Raw genomic sequence first — 20,873 nt, 5'->3', positions numbered from 1 at the left:
TTGAAAACTCTTTGTCAAAAATATAAAATATTACTTCAGCTAAATCATAACCTATGTTGGTTGTACTCTCTTTTTCTTCTAGTAATTTATTGAAGATACAATTCTCCTTATATTGCTTATTACATTGAATATAATTTTTATATATATTACATTGAATATAATATTTATATATTACCGTACATTTTACAATTTGGAGGTGTAATATTGTCACAATTACTTATTATTTCATACCCAATCCAATTTTCACTCTTCCTACCTTCTTTGTATAACTCCTAACCGGTTCATTCTTGTTTAAATACAATGCTATGGTATCATTTATGTAATAAATGATCACTTATATTTTATCTGTCAAGACCATGAATATACTTTCAATTTATTTAATGTAATAAACTTTGTTATAAAATAATAAATTGAAAATATATGGTGTTGAAAGATAAAATATAATTGAACATTTTATTACATAAATGATACCATAACATTGATGTTGCTATCATTGTCTATCATTTAATGAAGCAGATAGTGCTATCCTTTTCTAGCTCTGAAATGTTGCCAGATTGTTATTTGACAATGTAGAAATATAATCAATTTTTAAAATATTCAATCTCAATCATAAAAATGTATTCTTCATTCAATGGAAATATTGTGCCTGATGCAGACAATCAGTTTATCTTGTTAACATCGCATGACAATTTTTAATTATTGTTGACATGTTTTTTTCGAACCAGATCTCTTTTTCTTCATGGAACCCATAACAGATGTAACGTCCAGAATGTAAGCTGTTTCCTTTATGGCAAATAGTTGCCACAAGGTCGTGCGTTTTAATCTCCGACTGGCATTCTGAAAAACAAGTCAAACATGTTACTTTGCAATACCTCACCTTAATCGAATAATGCCTTACAATAATCGAATGATGAATTGTCTTGGAGCTCTTCCCTTCCTAAGTTATTTCACATAAATTAGCTCCGAAACAATAACTAAAGCCAATACACATCAAAATACAATTAAAAAACATTTTGATTTGACCAACACAATTGAGAAATGCCAATCGAGGTATAGTGCTGTGACAGTTTGTTGGCGCATGCGCAATCGAAGTCATAACTTCACCGGAACGCCAACTGGAGTTACGGTTACCGTAATTGTAGCCACTGCGTTTAGGTATATAGTGAGGTCCATGTTATAATGGCAGTGGATAAAGATAGAAGAATAGGAATGTCGATTCTCTGCATTAATTAATTATATTTCTACACTGTCAAAAACATAATTGGCATCGATGTGGACCTAGAAAAGGATAGTACCACCGGCTTTGTCGAATGATAGACAAGGATAGCAAAACCAAAGTTCATCAAATACTGTCATTATAACGTGGACCTCACTATAGGTACTATAGGGTCGACGACAGAGTGGGTCAATTTTTTCGACCGCATCTGACGCCTCATAGCACGATAAACTGGGTCTGCTCAGGAATCTTAAAAGTAAATTCATGACGTCATCTATTCAGTTCACTGGTCTTTGATGAAGAGAAAGGAATAAGGAATGTGACCCACTCTGTCGCTGACCGCATTATTTGTCGTTAGCCCAGTTTGTCGTCAGTGTGAAATGAGGATCGACTCTGTCGTCGACCCACTTTGATCCATCATCTTCTAGTCACTAGTCAGCTAGTCACAAGCATAAGCATAGTGTGATAGTGAGGTTATGTTAACGAGCATAACATTATGTTTAGAAATGATATTATTTATTCTTACCATTATGCCACAATATAGTCGGAAAAATTTATGAGGCCCAATTCTAACTAATTAAGTCGCTTTGAAAGTGAGCTCTCTTCTTTAAATTGTTTGGAACCGGGCTGTTTGTAAGTTGAAATTAGCCCTAACTTAATTCAATTTTCACTATTACCGTATTGTTTATGTTATCACTTTCAACATGTTTCTTGCTTGTTTATAAATTTGTGTGAGTTTTACTTTCATAGTCTTCAAATTATGCCTCTTTATTCAGCCTACAGGTTGAATTTTCAGACGACCATCAAAGATAAACCAATAGCCTATATCAAATCTGATTCTAGCTTCTGCTAATTCATTCGAGTTTTAGCTATAAATGTCAAATCTATTACTCCATTTGTATACATTTAGGGACTATATTAATGTTATAAAATTGTACCAGTGCATTGATTTGAAACCACTCTTAAAAGTATCTAATATAGCATACTAGATTGTTCAGAATTTTATACATTGAGATAACATTGTCTTTTGAGCAATTTTCCGGTCACTAACTTTCTTAGTTCTTAGTGTTTTCAAAACTAATCTAAAGCTCCAATTCCTAAGCCACGACTATAGCCACTGTGGCCACGCGTCGACTGTATCAACGGCCGTAATCTTTTACTGTATATTATTGTAGTCTATATACTGCGTATGTCAACTATAGCAGTTGATACAGCTTGGCTATAGCCACGACTATATTGGCTATAAGTCAAAATCCAATCGACGGCTAAAGGCCCAATTCCTAAGTCACACTGTATTAGTTGCTGTATAGGCTTCTATAGTCTACATATTATGTAGACTAAGCTATATAATAATATACAGGAGTAGACTAACATGTATCGACCTTCTAATTCCGAGAACCTTACCTGAATCCTTGTGTGCATGACCTATGTCGTACCACAAAAATGGTACAGTCAGTTTGGCTGCGAAACCACACGTTAATCCCACACCTTTAAATGGTCAACTGCTAAGCACATATATACAGTGAGATGTAGGGCGCGAGTTTCTATCCAATGGCACTGTCAAATTGGTAGGCAAGTATCAGGGCTATAGTAAGCTGATCTCAAATCAGTCATATGCTTTTCCAAGTTTAAAAAATTCAAGCTTTATATAGCCCCCATTGCAGTACCCCACAAAAACGTCTAATCATTCCAGACATAGTTACAAAAATGGTACAGAAACCGTAGCATCACTGTCAATCGTCAGGGAGCATCATTACCTTAATAAATATATCTGGCTCTCCCTGTTGCACGCAAGGGATAATTTCCACTTGCTCACAAGAAGAGAAGACAGACACTCCTACAATACCAGAGGAAAAGCGAAAATAGACATCCCTTTCTGCAGGCTGAGTAAGAAGAAGGATTGTTTTCCAATAATAGCCCTGAGTATTTACAACGCCTTACCTGACAGTGTGAAGAACTTGGACGACAGGAGCTTCAGAACAAAAATCAAAAACTTGTTAATAGAGTCTTCATTCTATTTAGTTGAGGAATACTTTGAGGCCACTAAAAACATCAGCTAACGTCGAGTGATGATTAATGTGATGCCTACAGGCAAGGCCATCTTGAAAAAGTTGAAATATTACTATTCTTAAATGTTTTATATTTTTATATGTTTGAAAAAGTTGACAAACGTAAATAAGTGTATAATTATTATTGACATAGTTTATGTGTCAACTCTACAAGGACCGAGTCAGGTCCACTTTCAAATACAGTCAATCCAGTTATCTGGTCATGACTAAGGAGAGAAGTATGAAGTATTAGGGAACTAAGCCGAAGCAAACAACCCCGCCCACAGCCCCCAGTGGCGGCGGTACGTGAGCCCGAAGGCCCCTCAACTAAGTTAGGTACCTGAAGGCTTGGAAAATACCTGTGCCACCACCAAAATCCCTAGCAAAAATCCTAGGGGCAGTCAGGGAGTTTCGGAAATATATTGTTGCCCAAAACTCCGTCAGCACCAGCAATCTCAACTCATACCCCCACCCTAACTATCCCACGACCCACCAGCCCTAAAAAAGCCACTCAGAACACCCCCTACCCTAGCCAATTCCCAGCATACCCCTGCACTAAAATGATGTGTCAAACATGTATTTTGTATCCTGTACATTTATAAGTTGAATCTCAATAATGAAGATAACCTTGAAAATACCTATATAAATTTATTACTGTCATTATTCTCATGTCAATAAACAGCGGTCTACAAAGGGCTAGGAAGTCTGTACTAGAAATTATTGTGGTAGCTTTCTTCTGGAGTACAAACATACTCTGCATGTCACTTTATCCCCTTAAAAGAATTCCACAAACTAGCAACAAACTATGGAAGAAAGCAAAGTAAGCTGATCTCAAATACCTGTCCGTCACATGGTCTTCCAAGTTATTGAAAATATGCGTTATTTTATGTATCTCTCGAGAGTTTACCAGTCAATGAGGCCCACAAGAAAAAACTTCTCTTCCAGGTGGATACTGTAAGACCAGTTCGGTCACTTAAGGGTTCCTCCGATATTTTAGAACTCATTTTCAGAGAAAGAAACGGATTTACCAAATATGTCCACTGATAGAAATTTTTCCGCTAGCCGTTAGAGCATCAAGCAGTTGGCACGCAGTACACAGCAATTACTTTTGTATCACAGATTTTAAAATTATTCACTGCTAAGTCCATGGGGGAAAATATGGAAACACATTTCCGAGCGAGGAATAATAAAATAATTCAATAGTAGAAGTTTGCATCCATTGACAATTGAAAGAAATGCCGGTTCATTCTCAGCTGATTGACACTTGAATTTTTTAAAGTAATTTAAGTAAAGTAAATTTTTTAAAAGCTAATTAGTTAAGTTGGCTTTGGCTCTCTAATAGTAACGTAGATAAACATTTTTTTGCGGATGATGCCCACATGAGCTTTTTGCTTGTGCGTGGGTAATGGGAAGTGTGAGGGTGAATATTATGAGATGATCAAACGTCCATGCCTATTCGATGGGATTCGAACCCGCGACCAGGTAGCACTAGCAGACCCAAGGGTGCAACGCCTTAGTTAACTCGGCTATCTGGCCAACATTTGTCATTTTGGGGGTTATGGCTTTCGAAACACAGTGTGTTATGTTATAAAATATGCTTAGTTAGAAAAAAAATGAATAATTTAATAATTTACTGGTGAGTCACCTTATCTTATCGCTCCTTATCTTGCTATTCCGAGCCCTGTTAGCTTGCTTGAGAAAATGTGTCATAATACCCAACAGTTTACTACTTGCAGAGGTATTTAACAAGTTATCTTCCCTCAAGTGAAACAGTAGTGACTGGGTCTTGCTCTTATTCAATAGAAAACCATTTGCTCTAAATCAAATCGATGCTTTATACATCGATTTTGTTTAAGTTTCAAGTTTATCAAAATCAATACCGTACTTCACATTTATCAAAGTTGCGTCATCGGCATACAATACTGTGAATTCTGTCAAAACTTGGTAGGTCATTTATCATATACAGGGTGATTCTTAATTATGGTAAAATAATTTAATACGTGATAGTAGAGGTAAAAATAAGAAAAAAAAGTTCTTATAAACATATATCCATAAACGCTTCATAAGCGAGCTATACAGGGTGAAAGATTTCGCCCGGAATTCAGTTCCTCTGGTCAAATACACCAATGCTGAATTGTTTGGGAACTAGTTTTTGAAAAACTTATGCTGCATTCATATGGAAAAATATCTGAAAAATTGAATAAAACTAGTCTGGAAGCTGTAGTGAGAGTAGTTTTTGAGACAAAAGTTGAAGTATGCAAAAAATTCAAGTAGAAAAACACAGACTTCTAAGTTTGATGCCCAATAACTTTCTTTATTGACCAGTAAACAAATAATTTTCCGCAATAAAAATTGTAGAGAATTTAATTCTGAAAAGAATTATGTAAGCTGTGTAAACTAAATTTAAATAAAAGTTGAATAAAATGAATGTATCCTTATGTAGTACATTACACCACAAAAATTTGCTGTTTTATGAGGAGAGAACTAATAACTCATAGGTTGTAGCTGATTGCAAATAAAATATTCGGTTTTTTACGAAAAATTTTATTTTATATGAAAGTAACATATCTAAATAACATTAAACTTTTACCAAAAGACTAAAGATGATGTTCAAAGTGACCTCCGTTTTTCTGAATGCATATGTTCAGACGTCTTCTCATCGATTGTCGGACCCGTTCAAATATTCCAGGAGTCTGCTTTATCATTTCTATTCCGTTCAAAATCCTTAATCGGAGTTCTTCAATGGTATCAATCGGAGTATTGTATACTAAGGTTTTCAAGTGTCCCCAAAGATAAAAATCCAAAGGATTCAAGTCTGGTGACCTAGCTGGCCATGGTACTGGCCCACCTCGGCCTATCCATTGATTTGGAAAGTTGTGATTCAGGTGTTCACGAACAGCAACAATGAAGTGTGCTGGAGCTCCATCATGCTTAAACCAAATGTTTTGGCGCAACTGAAGAGGCACATCTTCAAGTAAGATAAATTAGCTCCTCTCTCAAAAAGTTTAAGTAGATTATGCCATTAAGCCTAGGAGGAAGCTCGAACAGAAGTGGATGATATCCTATGAATCCTGCTCAAATGTTTACTGAAAACTGATGTTGTGGACGATTAGGATTGATAGTATGAGGATTCTCCTCTGCCCAAATATGTTGGTTGTGGACGTTAAAGATAGCTGTTCTTGTAAAGTGTGCCTCGTCAGTAAATAAAACGGTTGTTAAAAAGTTTGGGTTAACAAGTTTTTCTAAACACCATTGGCAAATACCAGCACGGGGAATACAGTCTCGTGGCAATAGAGTATGAACTTTCTGGAGTTGGTATGGATGTAATTGTTGCTCTTTTAGTATCCTCCAAATAATAGATTGATTGACATTAAACTGCACTGACAACTCTCTCGTGCTCTTCTCTGGATGTTCATAAATTTCATTAAGAACTTGTTCTTCTAACTCAACAGTCATAGTAGATCGGGGTCTGCCTGCATAAATGTGCTCTTTGGATATCAAAGAACCTGTTTCAGACAGACGTTGATGAATAGCGGCAAAAAACCTGGAACTTGGACATACTCGATTAGGAAAGTTCTCTTGATACAAACGTCTTGCTTCAGTACTATTACAGTGTCCCATTCCATACATTAAATGCATGTCAGCTAATTCGGAGTATGAATAATGTCTAAAATTACCTGCTATTTTTGAAAAAGTTAACACTTAACAGAAAAGCAAAATGAAATGGTTACAAATAACTGGTTAGTAGATTAAACAAAAAACACAGCGCAGTTACAGTAGGCCTAACTTACAGTTTGTTGTTTTGTTCAACAGTGAGCTAAAATAATTTTCAGCTGATGATTTCTTTTAAATATTTTCTTATTTAAAACAAAATAAATCAGCTGTTTTGGAACAGCTGTTATTTGAATCCATGTTTTATTTGCAATCAGCTACAACCTATGAGTTATTATTTCTCTCCTCATAAAACAGCAAATTTTTGTGGTGTAATGTACTACATAAGGATACATTTTATTCAACTTTCATTTAAATTTAGTTTACACAGCTTACATAATTCTTTTCAGAATTAAATTCTCTACAATTTTTATTGCGGAAAATTATTTGTTTACTGGTCAATAAAGAAAGCTATTGGGCATCAAACTTAGAAGTCTGTGTTTTTCTACTTGAATTTTTTGCATACTTCAACTTTTTTCTCAAAAACTACTCTCACTACAGCTTCCAGACTAGTTTTATTCAATTTTTCAGATATTTTTCCATATGAATGCAGCATAAGTTTTTCAAAAACTAGTTCCCAAACAATTCAGCATTGGTGTATTTGACCAGAGGAACTGAATTCCGGGCGAAATCTTTCACCCTGTATAGCTCGCTTATGAAGCGTTCATGGATATATGTTTATGAGAACTTTTTTTCTTATTTTTACCTCTACTATCACGTATTAAATTATTTTACCATAATTAAGAATCATCCTGTATGTATAATGAGTATAAAAAAAGAAAGTGGCTCGAGCACAGACCCTGTGGTACATCATATTTGATTTCTGATCATTTCACATCTACAATATGTTGTTGAATCTAGTTGTATTTTTTTCTCGCTCCAAGACTTTGTTATTAAAGTTCAATACCTCAATTAAAATAATTCTATAATTTACTAGCTACGATTATAAATTATATCAAATTCGATAAAAGTTTGCTGTGTTTGATAAATATTTTTTTTCAGGATGCTCTGATAGTTTCATCATTATCTGTAAAAATAACGTGTCAAAAACAATGAAATCGATAAAAATGAAAAACAAGGAAATGGTGGAAAATGGTTTCCACGATCAAATGAATCGGGCAAACATTAAGTGAGTATTGAAATTATTCAGTTATGAATATAACAATTATTAACATATTGTCATCAAACTTCAAACCAGTTGCACACACATCGATTTTTTGACGTCTTTATAAATTCTATTAGATTAAACAGATGATGTTTGTCAAGCTCCGTTCAATCTGATAGATTTAATAAGGACGGCAAAACATCGTACGTCCAAAAATCGATGTTCGTGTAACTGGCTTTAGGATATGTGCACGCAGAGTGCGGTCAGCAATCAACGGGATATACAGAGTGTTTGAAAAAGAACTCCCAAGTTTTAGGTATACATTTAATGTGTCAATTGATTAAAAACTACATCAACAAGTACTTACAATGGAAGAGAGAATCTTCAAGTTTTGTTTCACATCAGTACACTTCAACTTGGGATCCATTTGTTGCCCTGCACAAGCCGAGACGATATTCAAGTTCTCGCCATGTATTCACCAACATATCAGGTGTAACTGTCCCAACCGCCGTGACGATTCTTTCCCGTAAATGGTTTATGTCTCGGATTTTTCCACTGTACACAACATTTTTCATGTGCCCTCAAAAGGAAAAGTACAGAGGGGTCAAGTCCGAGCTCCCTGGTGGCCAAGCAATTGGGCCAGCTCTACCTATCCATCCACCTTCCCGGAAAGCGAGTGTCTCGATCCGCGCGCACATGGTTATTGTAATGAGGAGGGGCGCCATCTTGTTGGTGGGTCTGCAACTGCAGGGGGACAAAACTTGGACAGTTTCTGAATCAAATACCACAAACTAGAATAGTCTATATCACTTTTTACTGATTCTATGATACATTAAAACTAGGGAGTTGTTTTCCAAACACTCTGAATATTTATATATTCTCTGAAGACCGCTAGAACTCGGAACGCCTGACCGCTCTTTGTGTGTAAGTGTACCGGGTGTTTCAAAAAGAATAACCCAGTTTTAAATAGTTATATTTGTTTTTAAAAATGGTGCACACAAACCAATTTTACAGTATATTATTCATATTGAATGAAAAAGACTATGACATTGTCAAAAAACCACTGATTTATTGATAATTAGAAAGACCGGTTTCGGTTATTGACAATGTCTTAGTCTTTTTCATTCAATATGAATAATTACCACAATATCAACTTCTCAACTACACAAAAAGTATATTACTCACAAAGTATCAAGTTTATGATTATGTATTATAATATGTGCCCTTCTGTTGAGGCTCGGACGACATCTAGACGGTAGCCAAATTCATCCCAGACTGTTCGCAAGATGTCTTCCCGGACTGTAGCTACTGCATCAGTTATCCTGATTCTTAGCATATCAAGTGCTAAACTTAGCTCCGCAGTGCAGGCTGAATGCTTGTCTGACTCGGACTAGGCGCTGAGACAGCAAATAATAGCAGCGTTGGTGGGAATGCGAGCGGCCGCAGTAAACCTAGCTCCGCAGTGCAGGCTGGTTGCTTGGCTGAATCGGACTAGGCGCTGAGACAGCAAATAATAGCAGCGTTGGTGGGAATGCGAGCGGCCGCAGTAACACCTCCCACCCAGCAATGGTCGGCGTAGTTACGCCTAGCGGACAGACGAAAGAACAAACCAGTCGGTTATTTGATCCCTCCAGCCAGGCTCAGCCAAGCAGCCGAGACAATAGAACAATGGAGTGGCGGTCTTATTCGCGTTCATCAGCAGTTTTCTTTCTCACGACTATTTTTATTTTTGTGTGTCAATAATAACTCCAGTCACCAGTAAAAAGTTTCCAGAAACGTGGTGTACTACCATATTAATGACTTATCATGATGATTTTTAATTATTTAAAAACATTGTTGACATTCTGAGCCTTCAGGCTAAACTTGGGGTCGCTGAGAACGAATCTGCAATCAGAATTTCTCTATCACGAAAAAAAACGAAAAAAACCCAGCTGTTGATCTTCCGGCAACCGTTAACAGTCATCCTGCAATGCGGCCGAAACACTTCCAAGCCAGACACCCATCTCAAATGACAACAACGCCAAGCTGTGAGAAACCATCCTGCACTGCGGCGCTAGGTTAACAGTCATCCTGCAATGCGGCCGAAACACTTCCAAGCCAGACACCCATCTCAAATGACAACAACGCCAAGCTGTGAGAAACCATCCTGCACTGCGGCGCTAGGTTAATAACAGTCATCCTGCAATGCGGCCGAAACACTTCCAAGCCAGACACCCATCTCAAATGACAACAACGCCAAGCTGTGAGAAACCATCCTGCACTGCGGCGCTAGTTAATAACAGTCATCCTGCAATGCGGCCGAAACACTTCCAAGCCAGACACCCATCTCAAATGACAACAACGCCAAGCTGTGAGAAACCATCCTGCACTGCGGCGCTAGGTTAATAACAGTCATCCTGCAATGCGGCCGAAACACTTCCAAGCCAGACACCCATCTCAAATGACAACAACGCCAAGCTGTGAGAAACCATCCTGCACTGCGGCGCTAGGTTAAGGGAGGAACACTTCCAAGTATAAAAATATGACCTATCTTTAAGGTTGTTCTTCCCTTAGCAGTTGAGGAGCTAAAAACCAGGATAACTGATACAGTAGCTACAGTCCGAGAAGACATCTTGCGAACAGTCTGGGATGAATTTGGCTACTGTCTAGATGTCGTTCAAGCCTCAAAAGGAGGGCACATTGAACACTTATAATACATCATCGTTAACTTGATACTTCTGTGAGTTATGTAAAATTTGTTTTTTTGCACCATTTTTTACTTTCCTTGCCCTACTACCATAGGTAAGGAAAGTATTGCTTTCCAAAAAAAAATAAGGTACCCTAATTTCATGTTTTCTATACGTTTCAAGGTCCCCTGAGTCTAAAAACATGATTTTTGGGTGTTGGTCTGTGTGTGTGTGTGTCTGTGAACACGATAACTCCATTCCTAATGGACCGATTGACTTGAAATTTTAAACTTAAGGTCCTTATACCATGAGTATCCGACAATAAGAAATTCAATAAAATTCAATTCAAAATGGCGGAAAAAATGGTGGATAATGACTAAAAAGTCATGTTTTTCACGGTTTTCTTGAAAACGGCTCTAACGATTTTCTTCAAATTTATACCCTAGATAGCTATTTATAAGCCCTATCAACTGACATGAGTCTCATTTCTGGGAAAATTGCAGGAGCTCCGTAATATTCTTGAGAAAAATGGCGGATAATCACTAAAAAACCATGTTTTCACGATTTTCTCAAAAATGACTGACCGATTTTTTTCAAATTCATGCCCTGTATAGTTATATATCAGCTCTATTAACTAGCATGAGTCTCCTCCCTGAGAAACTAACAGGGAGTCCACCCCATCCTTGAGAAATTTACTTTGTAACCTCCTTCTCGTTCTTGAGGTAGGTGGGTAGAGCAGTTTATTCAAAAGAACACACGTCGATATTTTATTTGTAGAACAGCTGTTTTGACAACTTTTAAAAAATCCTCAAATTTCATAATTCAAACAAAGGAAAATGTACTCTGAAAACAATAACAATAGTATAATCGTTGTTTTAATAAAATTATTTAGCCGCCAATCGGCATAATTTTATTCCCCTAGATTATCCTCGTTTAAGAATGAGGCTTATAGATCAATGAGCAAGGAAAGTTGTGTAAATGTACCACACCAGATTTTTTAATTAATATACCTGTTTAAAATTGGGTCATTCTTTTTGAAACACTCGGTATTGTGTATCATTTATAGGATTGTACAATCAAGTATGGATAATTTGAAATAGTAATTACACAATACACATCCATTTTCAAACGAAACCTTTTTTTTCTAGATCGTATCTTACCTTCAATGTTGCCATTTCAATAATTAGTGAGGAAAAATTGTAACATGATCATGTCCACCTGTAAACTGAAAACACCTTGCAAATGATATTCTGTAAAATGGCGTCTTTTTTTTTCAAACACTCCTGTAGACGTTGTGAGAAGTAGCGCTGTGCAAGGAATAACCTTGCATATCTGCCATGGAGGAAACATTGGTGGATATGATTGGCGTTTACCGTTTTTGTATCAGTGCCGAAAATTGTTTTCTGATTGGGTTGGCATTACTTGAATCTTCATCACTGGCTCTTATTTGTCATGTGAAAATGTCACTCAATAATCCAGATAGTTATCTCACAATACTGCGTGATTTTTCTTCCACAATTGAGAAGATGACAGACTCAATATGTTTCCAACGTGCCGTACATCGAGAGAAGCTATGGCATTTTCAAGGCTTGTTACTTATTGAAAATCGACTAGAGCATGAAATTAATCAGCGCAAATTTTAGTAAGGGACGAGTACAAATTGGCTACACAAGTCGAGATGCGACACTTGATGCATGGCACTTGACAAGACGCATGAGACGAGACCAGCACGTAAGGCGAAGCGCTACACAGCATGAATTTTTGTAACTATTGTAAAGGAATAACCCAGCTTCAAATAATAAAGCAGTAGAATATTAATAAAATTAGAAATCTAAGTACCCCTTTTAAAATTGTTTAGCCACAACATGTTTCGGTTATAAGATGCCATTATCATAATGACTTGATAATGGCATCATATAGCCGAAACATGTTGTGACTGAATAATTTTCAAAAGGGAGATTTCTAATTTTATTAATATTCAACAGTAGCCCCAGAGAAAAAAAAACACTAGAATATTTAAAAAAATATCAAGAATTTATTGACCGAGCGAAGTGAGGTCTAAGATTCAAGTCGATGGTTTGGCATTTCTCTTAATGTTTAAATGTTTATATGTTGCGCATTTACGGCGAAACGCGGTAATAGATTTTCATGAAATTTGACAGGTATGTTCCTTTTTAAATTGCGCGTCGACGTATATACAAGGTTTTTGGAAATTTTGCATTTCAAGGATAATATAAAATGAAAAAGGAGCCTCCTTCATACGTCAATATTAGAGTGAAAATCAGACTATAGAATTATTCATCATAAATCAGCTGTCGAGTTCACTATAAATTGCATGCCATGACGCATGTAATTCAATATCTCAATGTAACTTGGTAAAAAATTAGCAGCTGTGTAGACTATAAATTGCATGCCTCATTGCATGCCTCATTGAATGCAATTTTTATGCACTATTAAATAGGATGCAAAGAACTTATAACAGCTCGTCTGGGCGCCTAGATGTCTTCTGGTTTTCTCGCGCTAAATTCCGAAAAGCGTTATATGATAATTAAATCTTGTGTAAGCATGATCTGATCAAATAAATAGTTAGTGTATCAGTGTGGATGTGCTTATGGTTTGGGACGTCGTTATAACTGCGCGAGGTCTACTGTTCACAGAACTACTAGTTAAAAAGTTACATACATGTTTCAACACCTATGGTACAGCTTCAAATAAAGTTTTTATTTACTTTTCTTAAATTTAGTTCATTTTCTCTAAAAAAACAACATAAACTAAGAATTCGACATTTTCATTGTTAAACTAAATAAAAAACACAAATATAACACTCAGATCAATTAATTAGAAAATGTTCGAGTAATTTTACATTCGTTTTCATTTGAATGCAATTCTTATTTATTTTACAGATCTCAAAATGATATAAAATCAGCGCTAAGAAAACTGGATTTCCCATTCTGTACCAAAGAGGCACTCGGACGAATTGAACAGCTTTTAGCCATACCCAACTCCAAGCAAAGCCAAGGACTAAATGCCAGAGCTAACAACCACTACCCGCACCCACATCAACCTCCCACCGATCTCATCAACGAGATCATCCAAGAGTTCGTGTTCTGTGAGATCGACCGCAGAGGCAAACCATGCAAACAACCACAGCTGTCTTGCTTACGCGAGCTACAACTCCTTGAAGTGCTATCAGACTACGTATGCTCGTCTATCCCGGCAAGAGCTGCTCGGAATGCTGTGTTTATGTCTCTGTTCAACCCAATGCACCCCGATAGAGGTCGTATCCTTGTCAAGTTAGTATCCATGGCCATATCTATAAACAACCATGCGGCATTGATGGCTACCGCTATCTTGATGCAACAACAGTCGTGCACTTCCAAGTTCTCAATACAACTCGCCCAAGGTGTTGTCAACGATTTCATCGTTCTCTACCCGGATTGTATTGATAAATTGAGAGAACTGCCGGTTTCTTGTCCCCTGTTTTGTGCTAATTTCATGACGGCTGTCACAGAAATCTACGGTATAGCTCTCTGCGATAAAAATGAAATACCTCAGTGGGTGGGAGTACCTGAAAAACTGATCACAGTAATTATAGAATGGGTGGAGAAGTTCGGGTCTCAATTAGTATCATCTCTATCAATGGATTTCCAGTCTTTTCTTCCAACAGGCGCAATTGTGATGGCAGCTGTAGCACCATATTCGGGACTTTTAAAATGGACCATCCTCTCTTCTCTACACGAGAAAAACACCAGTGCTCAAAATCTTTACTTAGACCTCCACTTGGCAGTTTGTAACTCTTTGTATCTTCTGCCCGATAAAAGACCTGAATACTTGATAACAGCGGTAGATCTGATCTCAATAATTCACCATATCAAGAAATGTATTATCTCGACCGTGTCTGAGGAGAAACTGGACGATTGCTTGATTAGATTGGCACAATCCGTGCAGGTTGCTATGCATTCTAAAGCTGTTTATGGGAATTGGCGGACACTGTTGGAAGAATTGCAAAGTCTTCCCCAGAATCGTATCATGAGTATCGTCATCAATTTTCAAAAAACATCGATTTGATATAACGCAATGCTGTTGATTGAACTTTCAACAGGTGCATTCAATTAAAAGAAACATTAAATTTACATTTATTCATTCATAGAGCAATAAATCATAATATTATACAATAATATATGATCGGGGGGAGGCAACAGGCTGGACCAAAACTGTATCTCTCCCAAATTGTGATAGATAAGAAGTTTCCAAAACAATAAGATTATGATTTCACTTTTCATAAATTTAGTTCATTTCCTCTAAAAAACAACATAAACTAAGAGTTTTACATTTTGACTGTTGATAAACTAAATAAAAAACAAAAATATAATACTCAGATCATAATTAATTAGAAAATGTTCGAGTAATTTCACAAAATTTAGAGCCAGAAAAGCACAACTCACTATTCAGCACAGCGTGTTAGTGATAGAAACTGCGATTATATTGATACAAACTTTTATTTTCAACTATAAACGATTTTATATTATGCAAGGCTGTTGATTGCTTTTTAAATTTGTAATTTGTACATAATAGAAACTGTTATTCTTAACTTAAACCGACTTGGTATTTTGCAAGGCTGTTGATTTCACTTATAATCTGTATTAAACAGAGGCGTTTCATATTATTTTATAAAGACTGTCATTTTTAACTAAAGTGATTTGATATTATGCAAGGTTGTTGATTGGACTTGAAATTGTACAGGTGTACAGGACATAAGCTATTCATATTTATAGAAACTGTTTATCAATTTAATTGTGATTTATTTACAAATGTAACTCTAGAAGAGTATATTCTTAGCCTAGTTGATGATGATTACTGGTAATACAAACGTTTTCATCTATCTATGTATATAAAATTCAATATGATTTTATGAGCTAGTTCTAAGCTGTTATTATTTCCAAGCTAATAATTTACATTGAATAATGACAATCTTCAAAATCAATTCCCGCTGGTTCGGAACCACTAGGAATAATACAAGTTCTAGATATTATTATGATATTAAACTATTACTAAGAAATTATTTAAACTGTTTATCTATTTATTTAATTGTGACTTATTTACAAATGTAACTCTAGAAGAGTATATTCTTAGCCTAGTTGATGATGATTACTGGTAATACAAACGTTTTCATCTATCTATATATATAAAATTCAATATGATTTTATGGGCTAATTCTAAGCAGTTATTCCCAAGCTAATAATTTACATTGAATAATGACAATCTTCAAAATCAATTTCCGCTGGTTCGGAACCACTAGGAATAAAACAAGTTCTAGATATTATTATGATATTAAACTATTACTAAGAAATTATTTAAACTGTTTATCTATTTATTTAATTGTGATTTATTTACAAATGTAACTCTAGAAGAGTATATTCTTAGCCTAGTTGATGATGATTACTGGTAATACAAACTTTTTTATCTATCTATATATTTAAAATTCAATATGATTTTATGAGCTAATTCTAAGCTGTTATTTCCAAGCTAATAATTTACATTGAATAATGACAATCTTCAAAATCAATTTCCGCTGGTTCGGAACCACTAGGAATAAAACAAGTTCTAGATATTATTATGATATTAAACTATTACTAAGAAATTATTTAAACTTTAATGTAACTGTTGAAAAAATAAAAATGCATGAAATTTTCAAGAAATATTTTCAGTCTGTTGTAGGTTTTGTTCAGAAATCTGTGAATCTACCTTATTTTATCAATCCTACTTTATTTATAATAGCCTAAATATTGTAGAAAATTAGTAGTCTCCTCTTTATATTTGTTTCATATACATATAAACTCAAGTAGTTTCGAGCATTCATGCCATTTCCTTTAGTGAGCACCACGTTATAATGACAGTGGATAAAGATAGGAGAACAGCGTTGTCGTTTGTCTGCCTTGATTAATTATAATTCCACATTATTAAAAACTTATTTGGCAATTTCATGGAGCTAGAAAACGATAGTACTATGTGTTTTGTGGAATAATAGACAAGGATAACAACATCAAAGTTGATCAAATACTGCCATTATAACGTGGACCTCACTATAGTGTCAAATGGAATGAGTGATGGAATATATATATATATATAATATATATATATATATATATATATATAATATATATATATATATATATATATATAAAGAGGGTACTAGTAATTTTGTATAGTAATCAGACATTCAGGTAGTTCGACGACAGGGCTTTATTTATCATGAATAACCAATGATTCGTTCATCTAAATATTACTATTATTTCTGTTCAAACTCAAGTTAGCAATAGTAAATATCAGAATAATTATTGTTTATTTATTTGCAAATGGTAAGACTAGAGTATTAAAGTAGGACATAACTCTGGGAGTAAGGAGGACACGAGGACACTACCTCTCTTGGTGGCCGTCACGGAACATAATGTCTTATGTCCCATATTACATATAATAACCTCTTTTGGACTAATTTACAGTGAAAATTTGGAAATGGGATAGTAAGGGCTATATAAGCCTGTTTTTCTATTTCCAATAATTTATAATTATGTATTTTTGTCTTTGTTGAATTAATGAATAATCATTTTTTTAATAGAGACAGATTTTGATGTTCCAGCGGGTTCCTAGCTGGCGTCCAAGTATGAAAGCGAACACTAAAATAGTAAACAATGTATGAAGAGAAAACTCTTCCTGTATAAAACAAAACTCTATTATCAGTAAAGTAATATTGAAGAGAAAACAATAGGCTTTGTGGCCAGAACATTCTTCTATCCTAAATATAAACTTGAAATTCATGGAATAACTTATACCTCTACAAACAGAGGAGAGTCTTAAAGGTCATGTCACATCGATCGACACACTTTAAGACTGATTTTTTCCGCCTTCTGTGATGATATAGGTAGTTATTTGTACAATTAGTGCGCAAAGTGACAGTTTGCTGTACCGAAGAAACGTTTACGCACGAGCCGTAGGCGAGGGCGGAATGGTTTCTTGAGTGCAGCAGAGGAACTTTGCGCACGTATTTCACATTAAATTTTTCCTACAGTTACCATTGAATATGAAAAGTGGTTGATTATGGGTAAAATGATGGCTGAAATCCATCAAATGTTTGTCTGTATAATTTTGCTATTAATAACAACTTCAATTTATTTTAAACTTGATAATCCAATTGAAAATTAATAAGTGATAATTTATTCAAGTTAAGAATTAAATTAATTTGAAAATTTGAGTAATTTTGGTTAAATCCTAATTTCTAAATAACTTTTCAACCAATCAATTTATGAATGAAAAAAATAGTATTTGAAATAATGAATAATTAATAATATTCAAAATGTATAATTTAATGAGTTCTCATTTCTAATTATTTGTAAATCAGAAAAAATATTGATAGAACAAATTTGCATTCAAAACACACGCCAACAATGTCAACAGCTGATTGGGATGGCTACAAGATAATAAGCAAAGTAATACTTTGCGTACTAGAGCGGAAAAGTGATTCTTTGCGGCCTGCAATCAGTGCAGAAATGGTCACTTTCCAAGGTACCTGTAGGAAATAGTTATTTATCATCTTTGATTTACACTTGATACGAGATAAAAAGTTGGTAAGTTGTGCAAATATTATATAATTTTTCTCAAGTTAAATGAACCTGGTGATGTCATGTCATGGACTCTAAATCTTCAAAAACTTTTGTTACTACATCAATTTAATTATTCACAGATTATTTCATCAGTATATCATCTGAAAGTGATGTGAATTGTAAAAAGTATTAGCTTATCTACCGATAGGCTAAAGACTATTGAAAATGGAAAACATATCCATTCAAGGTCAGATATGCTTGATTTGGATGCTAAATTTCTAATATAGGTAATCCATTATAAAAACTATTGAAATATAATCTACTGGTAAGATACAGCTGGAAGATTATACAAATTAATAGAACAGTTCAATATTCCATCTAGCCTATATGCTTTTATGCTTGCATAAAAATGAAATTTAGGATTATTTACTGGGATTTCTTTAAAATAACAAAGTAAATTGTTTTTCCACCAAGTTAGTGGATTGAATCTAGTAATAAAAAATATATGTGCGGACATTATAGGCTACCTTTACATTTTTCATTAAATTTAGGATTATTTACTGGGATGTCTTGAAAACAAAAAAATAGTTGTTTTTCTGTTAGTGGATTGAATAGGTAATAATTTAGTAAGAACAGAAAATATATCTAGGCTGTATTAAATTAAAATGATATCATGCAACCCCGAAATTGGGAAGCACACTGTTGGGAATTAAATCCTGCAAAAATGAAATTTCAGTAGAGATTATTTTTTTGAATTTCATAATATGAGTCCTTGTGTTTTGAATTTAGAAGCCCATAGCAATTATTGATGATTTATCACCACCACTTTAGGTTGGAAGAAGCGATTTTAAAATGATAATTTCATATTTTTCCACTTCATTCAACTGACTGTAGTAGTAGACTAGATATAAAAGATTACTTGGATTGTGCGCATTGCGCAATAAGGATGCTTGAGAGATCAACGAGTGAGTCTCTTTTATCTCGCATGTCAGATCAACAAGTAGCGGGAATGTGAAAACAATGAGTGACGTCACATGACGTATGCATAAAGTTGACAGAACTATAACAAAACAACTTTGATTCTTTGATGAATGCTTGTTTGGTCATTGCAAGTGGTTGAATGGTTAAAATAAACTAAAAATGTGACTTATCTACCTTTAGGACTGACATGGATGATTTGGAAAATGATTTAATCCAACAAGTTTTAGGTGAGTTCAATGCTTATACTTTTCTGCTCTTTTGCCGTGTTCAATGCTACAGTAGGCGTTTCTGTTCTGATGTTTTGCCCGATAATTTGGTTGAAACTTAATATTGGTTGAAACTTAATTAGAAAATATTAAAAATAAAATCTGTTTTGTACGTTTATAGAACAGTGTAATTGTCGTACGTTCTTTGATGAAATTCTTAGAGGTTAGAATCTAGTTCGGTCAACTTCGGTTATAACCTATTCATGAAATGCCTATGGACCAATTTAGTGGCTCATTACACAGTCTCTAAGTATGAACATAATACATTTTATATAGTCACATAGATATTTGACCAAATTTTTTAGAAGATTTGAACATTTGATTTCCCATTATACCCATGTTGATGACTATCAAGTATATTATATTTCATGACTTAATAAAGTATTTTGATATAGGGCTACCTACTTGAATGTTTATTAATAGAAAACTACCAGTACTCATGTAATATTTTTAAATAAAATACGAGTAGGGCTTTACATAAAAATATAACAAGAGTTACAATTTTTTATAATTATTCCATGCCTATAACTGATCAAATTTCTGTAATAATTAATTTGATATATATGAAAAGTTATGGTATTACTGTGTAATGGTCCCCTTAGATCCAAATCTAGTTATCTGATTGAAGTGAAGCATAGCCTACTGACAAGGATTTTTTTTATAATTTATTTACATTCTCATCAATGATTCATTGTGGATTTTAGTTTATGGTTGAGCTGATGAAGCAGGAGGAAATCAGATATGTGTTACTATAATCACATAGTAGTACTCCACTTCTGTTCTAGTTTGCAACTTACTTTAGTTAGCTCCTGCCTCTTGAGTAAATTTTTATTGTTTTTGTTGAACCAGTAGTGGTTGAATTCGAGCTATAAACTTGATTTACAAAGTTACTTAGGAACTCTTTAGTCGCAGCGTCGATCTCTAGAGATCATATAATATGCCTATAGTCATTAGCTCCTTTATTTGGGGAATAAGGAATATGACGATAATAATTATGAAGTTAATGGCATGGTTATACCACATACGCAGGCATGTCCACAAGTGAACAAATCTAAGAAGAAGAAAACTGGCATACGGCATATAAACATGTAACAAAAACTTGTAGTCAACAAAATAAAACATACAACAAGCAAAACACATAAGTATGCATTGAAACTACCAGCATTAAGCAGCAGAAGAAGCAAAACTAAGGCAAGAAGTATCTATTCACAATAAAAAAACTCAGATAGTAGAAATGATTCTCCTGAAGGAATGCCCTCAGTCTTCTCTCCAGTAGACTCAT

The 20,873-nt window shown here is 34.7% G+C and overlaps 2 protein-coding genes across 4 annotated transcripts in view; both read left to right on the top strand.

The window, feature by feature from the left end:
• The first annotated feature begins 1,653 nt into the window (after positions 1–1,653).
• On the top strand, positions 1,654–16,447 carry LOC111050163 (uncharacterized protein C7orf26 homolog). 2 transcript variants are annotated; one of them, XM_022336435.2, is made up of 3 exons: positions 1,654–1,849; positions 7,978–8,104; positions 13,650–16,447. In XM_022336435.2, exons 2-3 carry the CDS (start codon positions 8,028–8,030, stop codon positions 14,812–14,814), a joined length of 1,242 nt encoding a protein of 413 aa, XP_022192127.2. In that variant the 5' UTR covers positions 1,654–1,849; positions 7,978–8,027; the 3' UTR covers positions 14,815–16,447. The 2 variants fall into 2 exon arrangements, with proteins under 2 accessions (XP_022192127.2, XP_022192128.2); XM_022336436.2 differs by lacking the exon at positions 1,654–1,849 and adding an exon at positions 5,032–5,208.
• Positions 16,448–19,334: 2,887 nt separating this feature from the next.
• LOC111050162 (myelin regulatory factor-like protein) overlaps positions 19,335–20,873 on the top strand; it is a 71,688-nt gene continuing 70,149 nt past the window's right edge. For both annotated transcript variants that reach the window (XM_039442706.1, XM_022336433.2), the window contains exon 1: positions 19,335–19,552. In XM_039442706.1, the coding sequence (XP_039298640.1) occupies positions 19,513–19,552 (40 nt within the window). In that variant the 5' untranslated portion in view covers positions 19,335–19,512. The remainder of the gene's footprint in view (positions 19,553–20,873) is intronic.

This window comes from Nilaparvata lugens, chromosome X (assembly GCF_014356525.2).
Source record: "Nilaparvata lugens isolate BPH chromosome X, ASM1435652v1, whole genome shotgun sequence".
Taxonomy (NCBI): Eukaryota; Metazoa; Arthropoda; class Insecta; order Hemiptera; family Delphacidae; genus Nilaparvata; species Nilaparvata lugens.
The sequence above is the reverse complement of the archived record's forward strand: the minus strand, read 5'-3'. Positions and strand labels throughout refer to the sequence as shown.